Raw genomic sequence first — 12,859 nt, forward strand, 5'->3', positions numbered from 1 at the left:
TTTTAAGATGTCTCATACAAACATGTCCTATGAGAACAACCCCAGTAAAATCACTAAATGAAATGTGCCCCAACCCACATTAGAGTATCTTCAGTGATACGGAGATCTCCAAGCCAAAAGTGGAGGGAAACATTGCAGAACATACCTGGGCCGCACAGTATTGGGGTCAGTGGACGACCCAATTCACAGACTCTAACAATGAGTATTTCTAATGTGCCAAATTCTTCTAACTTATCAAAAGTACCCATAAATACTAAATAATAATAGAAATGTTATTGTTTGGATAATAAAAAGATATACAATTTTCCAATACACTTTCTGTATCAATTTCTCCGAGTTTTCTAGATCTCTGCTTGCTGTCATTCATTCTACTTATTTCTACTGGATGAAATTCTGACTATGGTCATATGATATACAGTCCATGATCATGTGATATACAGTCCATGATCATGTGACATATAGTCCATGGTCATGTGATGAACACATAGGTTCACAGCTTGTTACCAGGCAAATGTCTGATTACTGTGCTGTGACTGTGACTGACCTGTGTGTACATCACATGACCATGGACCGTATATCACGTGACCATGGTCGGAATTTCATCCACTAGAAGTAAGCAGAATGAATGACCGCAAACAGAGATCTAGAAAACTGTGAGGAACTGATATAGAAAATATATTGGAAAACTGTATAACTTCTTATTATACAAACCATAACATTTGTTTCTCAATATTGGTCTGAAAGTAGCCAACCCCTTTAATATATATATAAAATCTGTCTGTAATCTAAACCATTGTAATCATTTCAGGCAATATAATACCGTGTTAAGTGGCTCTCCTTATGGTTGTCACTTGCTCTTTCATACGTATCTCTGCTTACTTCATCTTACTAATGTCCAGTGCCAGTGTCTTTACATAGATTATAATGGTTTGCTAGCGACATGTTCATATCTAACATTGTGCTTGCTTGTTTGCTTGCTGTCCTTAGTATAGGTTAGCAATTACAGATCGGCAGGGGTCCAACACTTGTTCCCACAGCTGATCAGATGTTTGAAGAGGCTGCAGCTTTTTGGCTGCAGACTTTTTGGTGCTTACTAAGCCCAGCAAATACATTTGTATTGGCATCACAACTCAGTGCATTCACTTTAATGGGATTGAACTGCGATCAGGCCAGGTGTGGGGTCCCCAAGGATCTTCAATTGATGACATATCCTAAGGACATTGGTCATCAATTCCATTGTCCCATAAAACATTGTAAAGTAGCATCAGCATACTTGTATAAGACAACATATAGATGTACTGACCCGTATTGAACTAAAAATTGAAGCATTTTGGGTAAGATATAAACTTCCTGTTTATGTCCAGCAGTCTCTGCCTGTGCCTGTGAGGCCTGGTTCACATCTGTGTTCGGGAGTCTGCTTGGGAACCCCCGAACGGAATACCAAACACATTAAAAAGTGGTTAGCTAAGAAACCACATGGACCCCATAAACTATAATGGGGTTCATGTGTTTTCCGTGCACTGTCCGCACAAATCATGCGGAGAGAATAGTGCTGCGTGCAGTACGGAAAATAAACGGACCTCATTATAGTCTGTGGGGTTTCTTAGCTAACCGCTTTTTAATACACTCAGTATTGGTTCCCCAAGCAGACTCCTTGAATGGAATCCCGAACGCAGATGTGAACCAGGCCTGACAATTTTCTCACTCAGATTCTGCCCCCTCTCCATAGCTATGTAATCTGATATCTTGGAGAGTCCAGTCTGTTTTGTTCTAGTAAGATACGTTCAGCAACACTTTAGCGAGGATGTCATTTTAGGAGATGTGAGTAGGAAAAGAGCTGGATAAGTGGAGAAAGGAGCACTTTTCTTTCATAAGATATATGATACATATATATACATTATTATATATGCACTTCTTAAAAAGTTAGTGTCAATTTAATGAACATTTTATTCAACTTTTTAAGGTTCTGTTCATATTTCTTGCATTGTTGCATCAAGTGGAGGTATACATCATAAACTTTTAGAAGATACATTTATTCCCATTGTATTGGATATATTCCCATGTATTCCACATTTCCACTGTATAGGCAAATCATGACATACAGTACCTCAACCATCGAATCCCTTTGTTAAAAAAATATGAAGTTATACCATGTGGTACACATTTTGTACTGTTTTTTTTCCCATTTTTGTCAGGAAGAACAGTAGATTACCCATTCTTATACAGTAAAACAAAAAAAGAATTCTTCACCATGTCTAAGATCTTTGTCTAAAATCTGTGCCTGATAAATTGCTACATAATATTAGAGTAGATAAGATGTGTCAGCCTAGAGTTCAGCAGACTATATTATGCAAAGAGCAGGCCTTAAAGGGATCCTATCATTGGATACCCTTTTTTTCTCGCTAACACGTAGAATAGCCTTAAGAAAGGCTATTCTTCTCCTACCTTTAGATTACTTCTTCGCGATGCCAGTCGGTACAAATCTGGGTTTTCTTCGGTATGCAAATTAGCTCTCTCGCAGCACTGGATGCGGTCCCCAGTGCTCAAACAGCACTAGGGGCGTCCCCAATGCTGCGAGAGAAATCTCCAGCGATGCCTCTGTCTTCTGGAATGCCTCTCCCTGTGTTGTCTTCCGTCCTGGGTTTCAATGGCTGCTTACACAAATATGGCATCTGGAAGCTTATATGTAAACTAGCTCTGATTCTCCAAGTGGGCAATAAGCTTATGTTTTTCTATGAGAAAATTCTCCCACTTGGAGAATCAGTGCTAGTGTACATTCCAAGGGTCATATAAAGAAAAACAGCAAATTGTCCAGGGGAATAGCAAGAATCAAATCATGTATTTGACGTTAGGTTCACACTAGCGCCCGGAGTCTGCTCTGAGGTTTCCGTTTTCTGCATGCAGAAGACAGAAAGCTGTCAGGCTGGGTCCGGCCGTGAGCGCCGGTGAGCGTTTTATGCTCTCCGCCGCGAAACCGTTTTTTTTTAAATCGGACATAGAGTACTGCATGTCCGACTCTGTGTCAGATTTTAAAAAAAACGGTTTTGCGGCGGAGAGCATAAAACGCTCACCGCCACTCACGGCCAGACTTCTTTCAAACCCATTCAAATGAATGGGTATGAAAGAGTCCTGCAGGTTTCCGTCTCCTGCTCTGTGTTGTGCAGGAAACGGAAACCTGCAGAACGGAGACCGGGCGCAGATGTGAACGAGCCCTGATTTAATATTTTGTTAGAGGTCCTCTTTAAAGGGGGTTCTCTCACGCTGACAACCTATCATCTAGGAACTTTTATCAGGCCCACAGATTTTCATGGAATGGCAGTGCCCTTCCATGATACCTGACCTGAGGCCACACATGGAAAAACGCTACAGAGAAAATACAGTAGGAAAAAAAAATACTGAAAAAACTTGCGTTTTTCACTGCTTTAGGCTGGTTGCAGACAACAGTGTGCTTCCGGCTGGCGCACGGGGGACACGTGGGTGTTATTAAATGAATATATTTTTATGCTGTTGTCACCATATATAGGAAAATTGGTGAGATGGATGCAATGACCTGGGGGAAATTTGAGGTCTGCTGGAGGAGTTGTCCAGGCTTGTCCTGTAGTATAAGCATTTCCTTCTGACTCATGGATGAACTCTGGCTATTAGGAATTTAGTCTGTTTTTTTTTTTTTTTCGTAGAAGCTTTTTATTGTGGCTTAGAGGTGAGATTAACACAACTGCCAAATCCACCACGCGCCTTTTTTTTTTTTTTGATAAGTTGGCTTCTGAAGGGCGTGAAGCAAGAACTAGTAGCTAGTAGATAAGGCCGAGCTCCAAGAACTGTTATCTGGTGATAAAGCTGTTTGTAGGATCATAGAAAAAGCTTTAAGATGCAGAAGAAGCAGTTTGTAGCCAACTGTTTTATTAGGCTTGAAACCACAAGTGCACGTTTTGATGCAGATTAAGGTCCAGTTTTTGACCAACATTTTTTGAGCTAAAGTCCTCACTATATATTTCTACTCCTTTGTTAATTCAATTCTTTCTTTGGCTCAAAAAAGAGCATCAAAAACTACAGGTTTGATAGTACTCTTGGAGAAGTGTGAAATTCTTATCTTATGATTTTTTGATCACCATTTGACAGATGCCCATGTTGGCTACAATAAAAGCTGAGCAGACTTCTCTTTTTTTTTTTTTTTTTTTAAATGAGAAAAGTTGCCACAGATGATGGCGCCTTTTGGCTAAAGCCCAATTTTGCCGAAACACAGCTTTGGGCAGGTTCACACCTGCGCCCGGTCTCCACTTTCAGGTTTCCGTCTTCTGCCCAAGAAGGTGGACAGGAGATGGAAACCGGCAGTCAGTTTTCAAACCCATTCATTTGAATGGGTTTGCAAAGTGTCCACCCATGAGCGTCTTCTGCCTCTCTGCAGCGAAATTGTTTTCGCTGCGGACACCAGAAGACGCTCATGGGCAGACACTGACTGCTGGTTTCCATCTCCTGTCGGCAAAAGACGGAAACCCACAAAGCGGAGACTGGGCGCAGGTGTGAACTCGCCCTTTTTTGTTGTTGCAGATTTTGGTGTGGTTTTTTCATCCAAACTCAGGGCTGGCTTGAAAAGGAATAGGAAATATAAAGGAAGTGCTTACATCTTTCCCTTCTGTTAATTCCACTCCTGATTTTGGTAAAAAAAAAACAAAACCAAAAAACAGCAAAATTTATTTTAAAAAAAACCCAAAACGCTACGTTTCCACAGCATTAGGCGATAGCCTTAAGAACTGAAGTTGCTGAAGATGGAAAGCAAACATAATAGGCATTTATTACATATGCCATGGGTATATATATATATATATATATATATATATATACACACACACACATCATCCTCATCTATGACTATTTAATGTAATCTGTACAGAAGTTGAAGAGATATTACTTAGAATATGTAAGACATATAATATCTGATAGATAGGATGGACCTGCACCTAGCTCCAGAATGGGGGTCCCTCAACCCTTATTTCACCTGGTAACCTCTACATCCAGGCAGAGAATACATTCTTGCTTGGTTTGGCATGTGCATGGTGCTCTTCATTCATGCTGGGGACTTTCAGTCATTATGACAAATTAAATCAGAAAAAAATCTAAGGGGGCGTTCACACTACCATTGGTGTCCGCTCAGCAGTGTCCGTGGTTATTGTCCGTACAAGATTTTAGCATCGGACACTAGCTGGTCCGTTTGCAATTTCCATTCATTTCAATGGGATTTTATCTTGTGTCCTTTAAAGAGGACCTTTCACCATATCTGGGCACAGGCAGTGTTATATACTGCCAGAAAGCTGACAGTGCGCTGAATTCAGCGCACTGTCGGCTTTCCCGATCTGTGCCCGGTGTAAAGCGCTATCGGTCCCGGTACCGTAGCGCTTTACAGTCAGAAGGGCGTTTCTGACCATTAGCCAGAGACGTCCTTCTGCCTCGCAGCGCCTATCGCGCTGTGCTGTGGAGCGGGGAGGAACGCCCCCTCCCTCTCCTGCTAATGCTCGTCTACGGACAAGCTGTGTGAGCAGAGGGAGGGGGCGTTCCTCCCGGCTCCACAGCACAGCGCGATTGGCGCCACGAGGCAGAAGGACGTCTCTGGCTAATGGTCAGAAACGCCCTTCTGACCATAGAAGAGCTACGGTACCGGGCCGTAAGCTCTTCACACCGGGCACAGATTGGGAAAGCCGACAGTACGCTGAATTCAGCGCACTGTCAGCTTTCTGGCAGTATATAGAACTGCCTGTGCCCAAAAGTGGTGAAAGGTCCTCTTTAATGTCCGTTTACAACCATGTTGGTTTTTCAAGTGGACAAAAAAAATCCTACATGCAGGACTTTTCTGTCCATGTGAAAAAACAGTAAGTGTTTTTTTTTTTTAATATTGAGATCTATGGGCAACGGACATATAACGGACAGTAACCAATAGCCATCAGTTACCGTCTGTTTGTGTACGTTATGATTGGTGTCCGTTTTTTGTTGTTTTTTTTTTAAACTGACACCTTCTGAGCAGACACCAACAGTAATGTGAACCCAACCTAAGGCCAGGTTTCATGGTGGAAAGTGAAGAGGAATTTTAGGAACCTCAATTTCCACCCTATTTCCAGCGCTGTGCTTTCCAACATGGCATTACTCACTGACTAGCCTGGGATACAATGGGGCTAGATCAACAGAATGTCTCATGTTGTGGGTTCTGGGGATGAGTCCGCTGCAGAATCCACAGCAAGATTGAGCAGCATGCTTCTGCTTTTAACAGAAAAAAGAAGTGTCCAGCGCTGCCTCCTATTGATGACTTTGATGTGTGACAGATGAATACTGGAACTCTTTCTTATGGTAAGGACATAATGTAATACAAATAATATAGTGAAGTTCCACCTTTACTGTCTTACGTATTCTCCCAGTTTGTAGAAAACTGTTAGTGTGACATAACGCTTGTCTTGGTGGAGACACGATCTCCAGAAAGCATGACGCAGCATCATAAGGGTGGGGAAAGCCCTCTCTGGGTGTATGTCCTTAGTACTGATAACACTCTCAAAAGAAGCCATTAAGACAAGTAGAGGAGAAGGAAAACGTGACATTTACCTCTTAGTATCTCCTTATCCCACTGACTCCTGGAATTGTTAGAATCATCAGATGGGAGTTTATGTTATTACTATTGTATGTAATAAATATATATATATATATATATATATATATATATATATATATATATATATATACCTTTCTCCTTATATTTTATCAGTAGAGCTGTCATTTATATGGAGGTAAATAACAATTTTATATTTTATTTGTGGTCAGAGTAAATTCTGTTCTATTCTAAATTCTGCACATGATGATAAAAGATTTACATTCATTTCTTACTACGATGCTATGGAAATGCTTGATATGATAGAAGTTAGTGATAATTGAGGTGATTTTTTTGAAGGAAATGAATATCTGAAAATTATACATAGTTTCTCAGGGGTGGAGTTTTTATTTTACTGTCCCGGGGTGACATAAAGATGGAGGATTAGCGCATTAGGGCGGGTTCACATTTGCACCCCAGTCTCCGCTTTCAGGTTTCCGTCTTCTGCCAACAGGAGACGGAGACCTGGCAGACAGTGTCCACCCGTGAGCGTTTTGTGGTCTCCGCGGCGAAACCGTTTTTCTTTTTAACCGGACACAAAGTCCTGCATGTCTGACTTTGTGTCCGGTTAAAAAAAAAACAAAAAAAGTGGTTTCACTGCAGAGACCACAAAACACTCATGGGCGATCACGGCTGGACACTTTGCAAACCCATCCAGTTTTTTGGGCAGAAGATGGAAACCTGAACGTGGAGACCAGGGCGCAGATGTGAACCCGCCCATATCCAGCTACTTTAGAACCTGTGTATGTAATTCACAGGAGGCGTATGGACTCGCATTTGTACATACTGCCGTGTTTTTAGGTGATTGGTCAGTCTTCTCCATTCTCCAATGTTCTTTGCATCCTTTAATAGACATCACTCCAATGTTTCCAGCACAGTTGGATTTTTCTCTAGCCCTCGCTGTCCCTGAGCAATCAGTGCAGTTAGTTTTGATGCCTAATATGCCAATAATACTCTTTACTGTCAAGTGGGTTATCTCAGGCAGACAAGGGGGTGGGATTCTGAACTCTGATTGTTCTGGCTCAGAATCCCTCCCCCTTCCCTGAGACTACCCATCTGACAATAGAGAGCCTAATTATTATTACTCTCCACAAGGGGCACATAGCAACTGTGTGCTTTACATTGTTGGTACAGTATGTATGTTTGAAGTAACATACAGTCCACACTAAGGTCACTATGTACAAATTGTTATAGGGTTTCTGCTGTTATGACTACAGTAACCCTTCCCATTGTCATAAATACACAACTCTTTTGGACTGATCTGTCCTTCACTGACACTTTCTGGTAGTCATGGAATTTGACAGCTGTTGCTGAGATCATTTTAGCAGCGCTATATAAAGCAACACTTTGGTTTTGCAAAATAAACATCTTGGTTTTTTGTGTTATCATCTTAGTATTTGGAGTAACAGCCAGGGAAGTCTGTGATTTCAGCTTTTTTTAGAATGCTGGACACAGAATGCATGCAGATAAGTTACTCAACGCCTACCTTTCCCCCAGCCCCGACCAACAATAAGGACAAGTTGAGATGCTCTTGCTCCCATCTTCAACATTTTTTATAACCAAGTTCACCTGCACCCGGCTGGCCCACCAGATAGCGGTTGGTTGCTTCTCCCATTGTTTATTCTCCCATATTAGAATAAAAACAGCTGTAATTCCAGAAAAACAAATCCAGTTTTAGAAATGTGAGTGGGAAGGAATGACTGAAGTCTTAGATGTCTTAAGTGACAGCCCCATGTCCTCATTCATTCTATTAAAAGACTTCAAGAAAATATGAGTCAATCCGTATGTATGTCATCCATTTCATTCTCACGTCACTGTTAGTAAGTGTTCAGCTGTTCTCCCGCTCGCCTACTTGTAGCCAGTGTTATCAAGTCATGCCAGGGTTGTGAGAGAAGTCATCGTCATGTTATCAGGCCGACGTGTCCAACATAACCTCATTCTCAGAATTGGCCGACTTACAACGACGGATGGTTCTAAGCAGAAAATGCTTTTTCCATATCTTACATGGTTTACATGAAGGGCCTTGAGCGGTACAAGCTACCAAGGCAGGGGTATTATAGTGCGCTTCCCACTTCTCTACCTTCGTACCACCCTTCATTCATTGTGCACTTCTTCCTCAATATTGCCCTATGTGGTTGCCTACAGTAGGTGGTGAAGAGCCCCATGTGAGCTGTCCCAGGTCAGACTGGACAATACAGTAAATTGAATACATTGCACACAATCATATATGTCTACACAGTCTGAAAACTAAATGGACACTGTCAGACTGTGCAAATTAGGTCTTTGGAGTAATGAAGATGCTGTTATTGTTCTAAAGAAGTGACAATTCCACCATTGCTTCAAATAGCTCATTTGCATGCTGTCAAAATTAGTGATATTTCTATAACCAAGACACTGATTCACAAGGGGAATTTGTTGCGGATTTGTTGGCGGATTCTGCTGTGGATTCCGACCAGAATCTGCCTTCCATTGAAAACAATGGAAGGCAGAGATTGCAGCAGGATGCAGAAAAAATAAGTGTCCTGCTCAGTCTTGCTGCGGATTCCAGAACGTAAGACATTTTCTGTTGTGTGAACCAAACCTGAAAGTCCTGACACACTAGGTGTTGTGGACATCTTGACAACCGGTCTGGGCAGTCCTTGGAAGTATAATAGGAGCTGCCATAAATGATATCAAGTGAAATGCCTATGGAATAATACTTTACAAGCTCTTTGATTATAATAACATCTGAACAGATTCATTCTGGTATATCATGGTTAAATAAAATAATGCTTTAATAGTGCCACCATGGGGAAATTCAGTGTGTTACAGCAGCATAGATAATACAGTAAGAAAAGAACATATACAAGCTCAGAATAGCAGATAGAAAAGATACTAGGAGTATCTAAACTAAAACAACTAAAGGAACTAAAAGAAAAAGAAAGACTTCAGGATCATTTAGTTCTCTGTGCGGAGTGATCTTCACTTGACCTGAAGCTGATTATACAACCTGACCCCGGTTGGAAGGAAGGACCTCCAATAGCGCTCCTTTTCACACTTAGGGTGAAGCAATTGGTCACTGATAGTGCTGCCCAGTGCCGTCATGGTCTCATACATGGGATAGAAGTTGTTCTCCAGCATGGAGTTCACCACGGACAGTATCCTTCTGTCACCCACCACCTGTACTGGGTCCAGGGGGCTCCCCAGGACAGAACTGGCCCTTCTAACCAGCCTGTCAAGTCTATTTCTGTTCCTGGCTGGTATACTACTCCCCCAGTAGGTCACTCCGAAGAAGATGATGCAACCACAGAGTTGAAAAAGGCCCTAAGAAGTTCCCCTGGACTCCGAAGGCCCTCAGCCTCCTGAGCAGGTAGAGTCTGCTGTGATCCTTTATGTGCAGCACATTCAGGTGATCGGCCCAGTCCAGCTTATTATTGAGGAGCACGCCGAGGTACTTATAGGTCCTGACTATCTCAATACATGTCCCCTGATATTTATACTATGCCAGAAATGACATTGAATCCATGTTATATTGATATTTCTGTAAGGTGACTCTCAGTAGTACTAATATAGCCAATACAACTCATATAGGCCAGGGTATTGAAGGAATTTTGACCCCTTTGAACTAGATCATGCATGTGTATGTAGATTCATATTTCATCACTTTCCAATATTAGAAAGCAATGACTGGAACCTGATCACTACATAAATATACCGGGAGTAAGAGAGAAAGTATTCCTTACAGGAAAGATTGTGAAACCTTATGTTATGACTGTGAAAGTAAGATTTACTCTCTTGTTTATCATTAGTCACAAGACTAGATAGGCCGATATGTTTTTACAGATCAATACATCCATTATTTGGAAATCTGGTATAGATAATCATAGTGAGCATATTCTTACGAGTGTACTTACTATGTAGGCAGATAGCCTCATGCCTAGAATATCATTGAAATTGAAGTACCCCTGTAGCCCATATGATAGATTGGGTCCTCCTCTTGGCATCTGTAATATGGAATAGTCTACAAAGGATGTCTCTCCTGTTTGAGGACCCGTGTAATCCGGGCTTGGTATAAATAATGTTCTTTCATCAGCAGGCAGCTGCCGCCCCATTCACGATCAGCACATCACTGGGGGATTGTGAAATTTTACTTGTTATTCTAGTACTCTTTTCTCTTGCTACTTGGTAGAGAACAGCCATTGCAAATAGCACGCTCCCATCGAAATGAATGGAAGTGGCCGGCACGCAGACTTTGTCGGCGGCCGGTCGCTTAAGCCCCCACGTGCTGGCTACATCCATTCATTTCTATGGGAGCGTGCTATTCAGAACGGCTGTTTCGAATAGTGTTTGCTCATCCCTACTACTTGGTCTTACCATTTGTATATTTTTCCTTGGAAGAGGGTGGAGTGTTAGGAAATGGGCCAAAGCAAATTAGTGACTAAGGGTATGTTCACATGGAGGAAAATGGTGAGGAATTTGGTGTGGAATATCAGCGCTGAAAAAAGCCTCCCATTGACTTCAATGGGTTCCTTTTTCAGCGCTGCAATTCCACACCAAATTCCTCACCATTTTCCTCCATGTGAATGGACCCTAAGGGTATGTTCACATGGACAAATTTGAACCATCATAAATCAGCACCACATTCTGCCTGAAAACTGCCTCCTAAAATCTCAATGGGAGGCTGAGAAACATCCCGCTCATTCGTCAGGCAAGTTCTGCCTGAAACTTCCATTGAAATGAATGGGGGCATATTTTGGAGCAGATTTGGAGTTTCAGAACAAATTCCTACAGCATATTTTTTCTCCCTGACCAAATTCTTCCATGTGAACATAACCTATATTCTAGTTAGTTCATTGTAACTACTAAGGGAGTCAGCTGCTATAGCTAAGAACACGTAGTGGTCAATTGATCTCCCACCATTCTGACTTAGGCCAGTTGCAGATGACCGTGCTGTGGTCAGTAGCTCTCCGTGTATTTCACGGATAGCACACTGACCCATTCTTTTCTATGGGCCTGTACACACGACCGTGAATTTTCCTATTTTGCGGCCCTTTCTTCCATGGCTCCTATTCATTTAATGAAAAGAGCCACGAAAGCATGGCATGTGTATGGGTGGCAAGCGGGGAACATCCATGTGTCCCTTGTATGCCACCATTCTTTTAATTCACGGCAGGCCAGTTGCACACAGTTGTCTGCAACCGGCCTTACCTAGGGTTTGTTATCGGTCTCCACTTGGACTTTGTGGAAGAAGTCAATGCATAGGTAGTCTGAGGTGTTCCACCTTAGGGCTTATTCACGCGTACGCTTTTCACATACGTATGGTGTCTTCATTTTTCATACAACCCCAGATATTTGAATGTATTCATGCATAGATCGATTTTTTTGGATGAAAACAGAAATACTTTGAAAAAAAAAGAGGAAGGATCCAATTTTGCCATATGTGATCAATCACGGACAAGATACGAACAAGGATCACGTGCAACGTGATTAACATGGATATAACATGCCTGCAAAAAGCAAATAAGCCCTTACCTTTCCTTATGAATTGCCCTACACTTTTTTGTTCTGCAGTTTTTTTTGTATTTTTTTTTTCCTTAATTTCCTGGTGTTTTTTTGTTTCATTAGCAAAGGGTTAATTTATTTCAGACAATGCCCTATAAATTTCTTCATAGGAAAATATGACAGAAAGCAATACTATTACATTTGTTAAGCAAAATACATCAGGGTAAAGTAAAATCCCTAGGAAGGAAAAAAGGGAAGGGAAGGTCCATCTGTATAAGGTCTGACAACCCTGAATTATAAATGAAATGTACAAACCTCTTCATTTATCTGTCATTTACCTTACACAATATTATACTGCAGGAATGTACAATTGATGTTGGGAAGTAGCCAAGCCACAGAACAAGAAGATGCAGACCACCGACTTTGACAACGTGGAAATTGAGCAGCAATACAGCTTGGTGAACTCCCGCTGGGAGACAACAGAAGATGACCTGGACAATGATAACAGTTCTGCTCGCATGTTTGAAAGATCGAGGATTAAAGCACTCGCAGGTATCACTATCGGCGCCCCCTATATGAATATATTAGAGAAGTGTATTTCCTAATATATTCTTATTGTCACACTCGCACCCTACAGTAAATGGATTACACTGGTAATGAGGAGACTGCTGCCTTATAGGGTTGTACCTTTCATTTGTGAGACTGTTCATTGACTTGGTGGGTTGTACAGGAGTGTATAGCAGACATGGA

General features: G+C 41.7%; 2 protein-coding genes across 3 annotated transcripts in view; one reads left to right on the top strand and one right to left on the bottom strand.

Moving 5' to 3' along the window:
• SRSF5 (serine and arginine rich splicing factor 5) overlaps positions 1–12,859 on the bottom strand; it is a 95,019-nt gene that overhangs the window by 62,142 nt on the left and 20,018 nt on the right. The gene's annotated exons all lie outside the window — the stretch shown is intronic.
• SPTB (spectrin beta, erythrocytic) overlaps positions 1–12,859 on the top strand; it is a 67,331-nt gene that overhangs the window by 2,820 nt on the left and 51,652 nt on the right. Inside the window, exons 1-2 of one of the 2 annotated variants that reach the window (XM_075282843.1) lie at positions 6,264–6,336; positions 12,470–12,661. In XM_075282843.1, coding sequence (XP_075138944.1) covers positions 12,517–12,661 — 145 coding nt within the window. In that variant the 5' untranslated portion in view covers positions 6,264–6,336; positions 12,470–12,516. Of the gene's footprint in view, positions 1–6,263; positions 6,337–12,469; positions 12,662–12,859 lie in introns of those variants that run through there. The other variant, XM_075282842.1, reaches the window with a different exon arrangement.

Source organism: Leptodactylus fuscus, chromosome 7 (genome assembly GCF_031893055.1).
Source record: "Leptodactylus fuscus isolate aLepFus1 chromosome 7, aLepFus1.hap2, whole genome shotgun sequence".
Lineage (NCBI taxonomy): Eukaryota > Metazoa > Chordata > Amphibia > Anura > Leptodactylidae > Leptodactylus > Leptodactylus fuscus.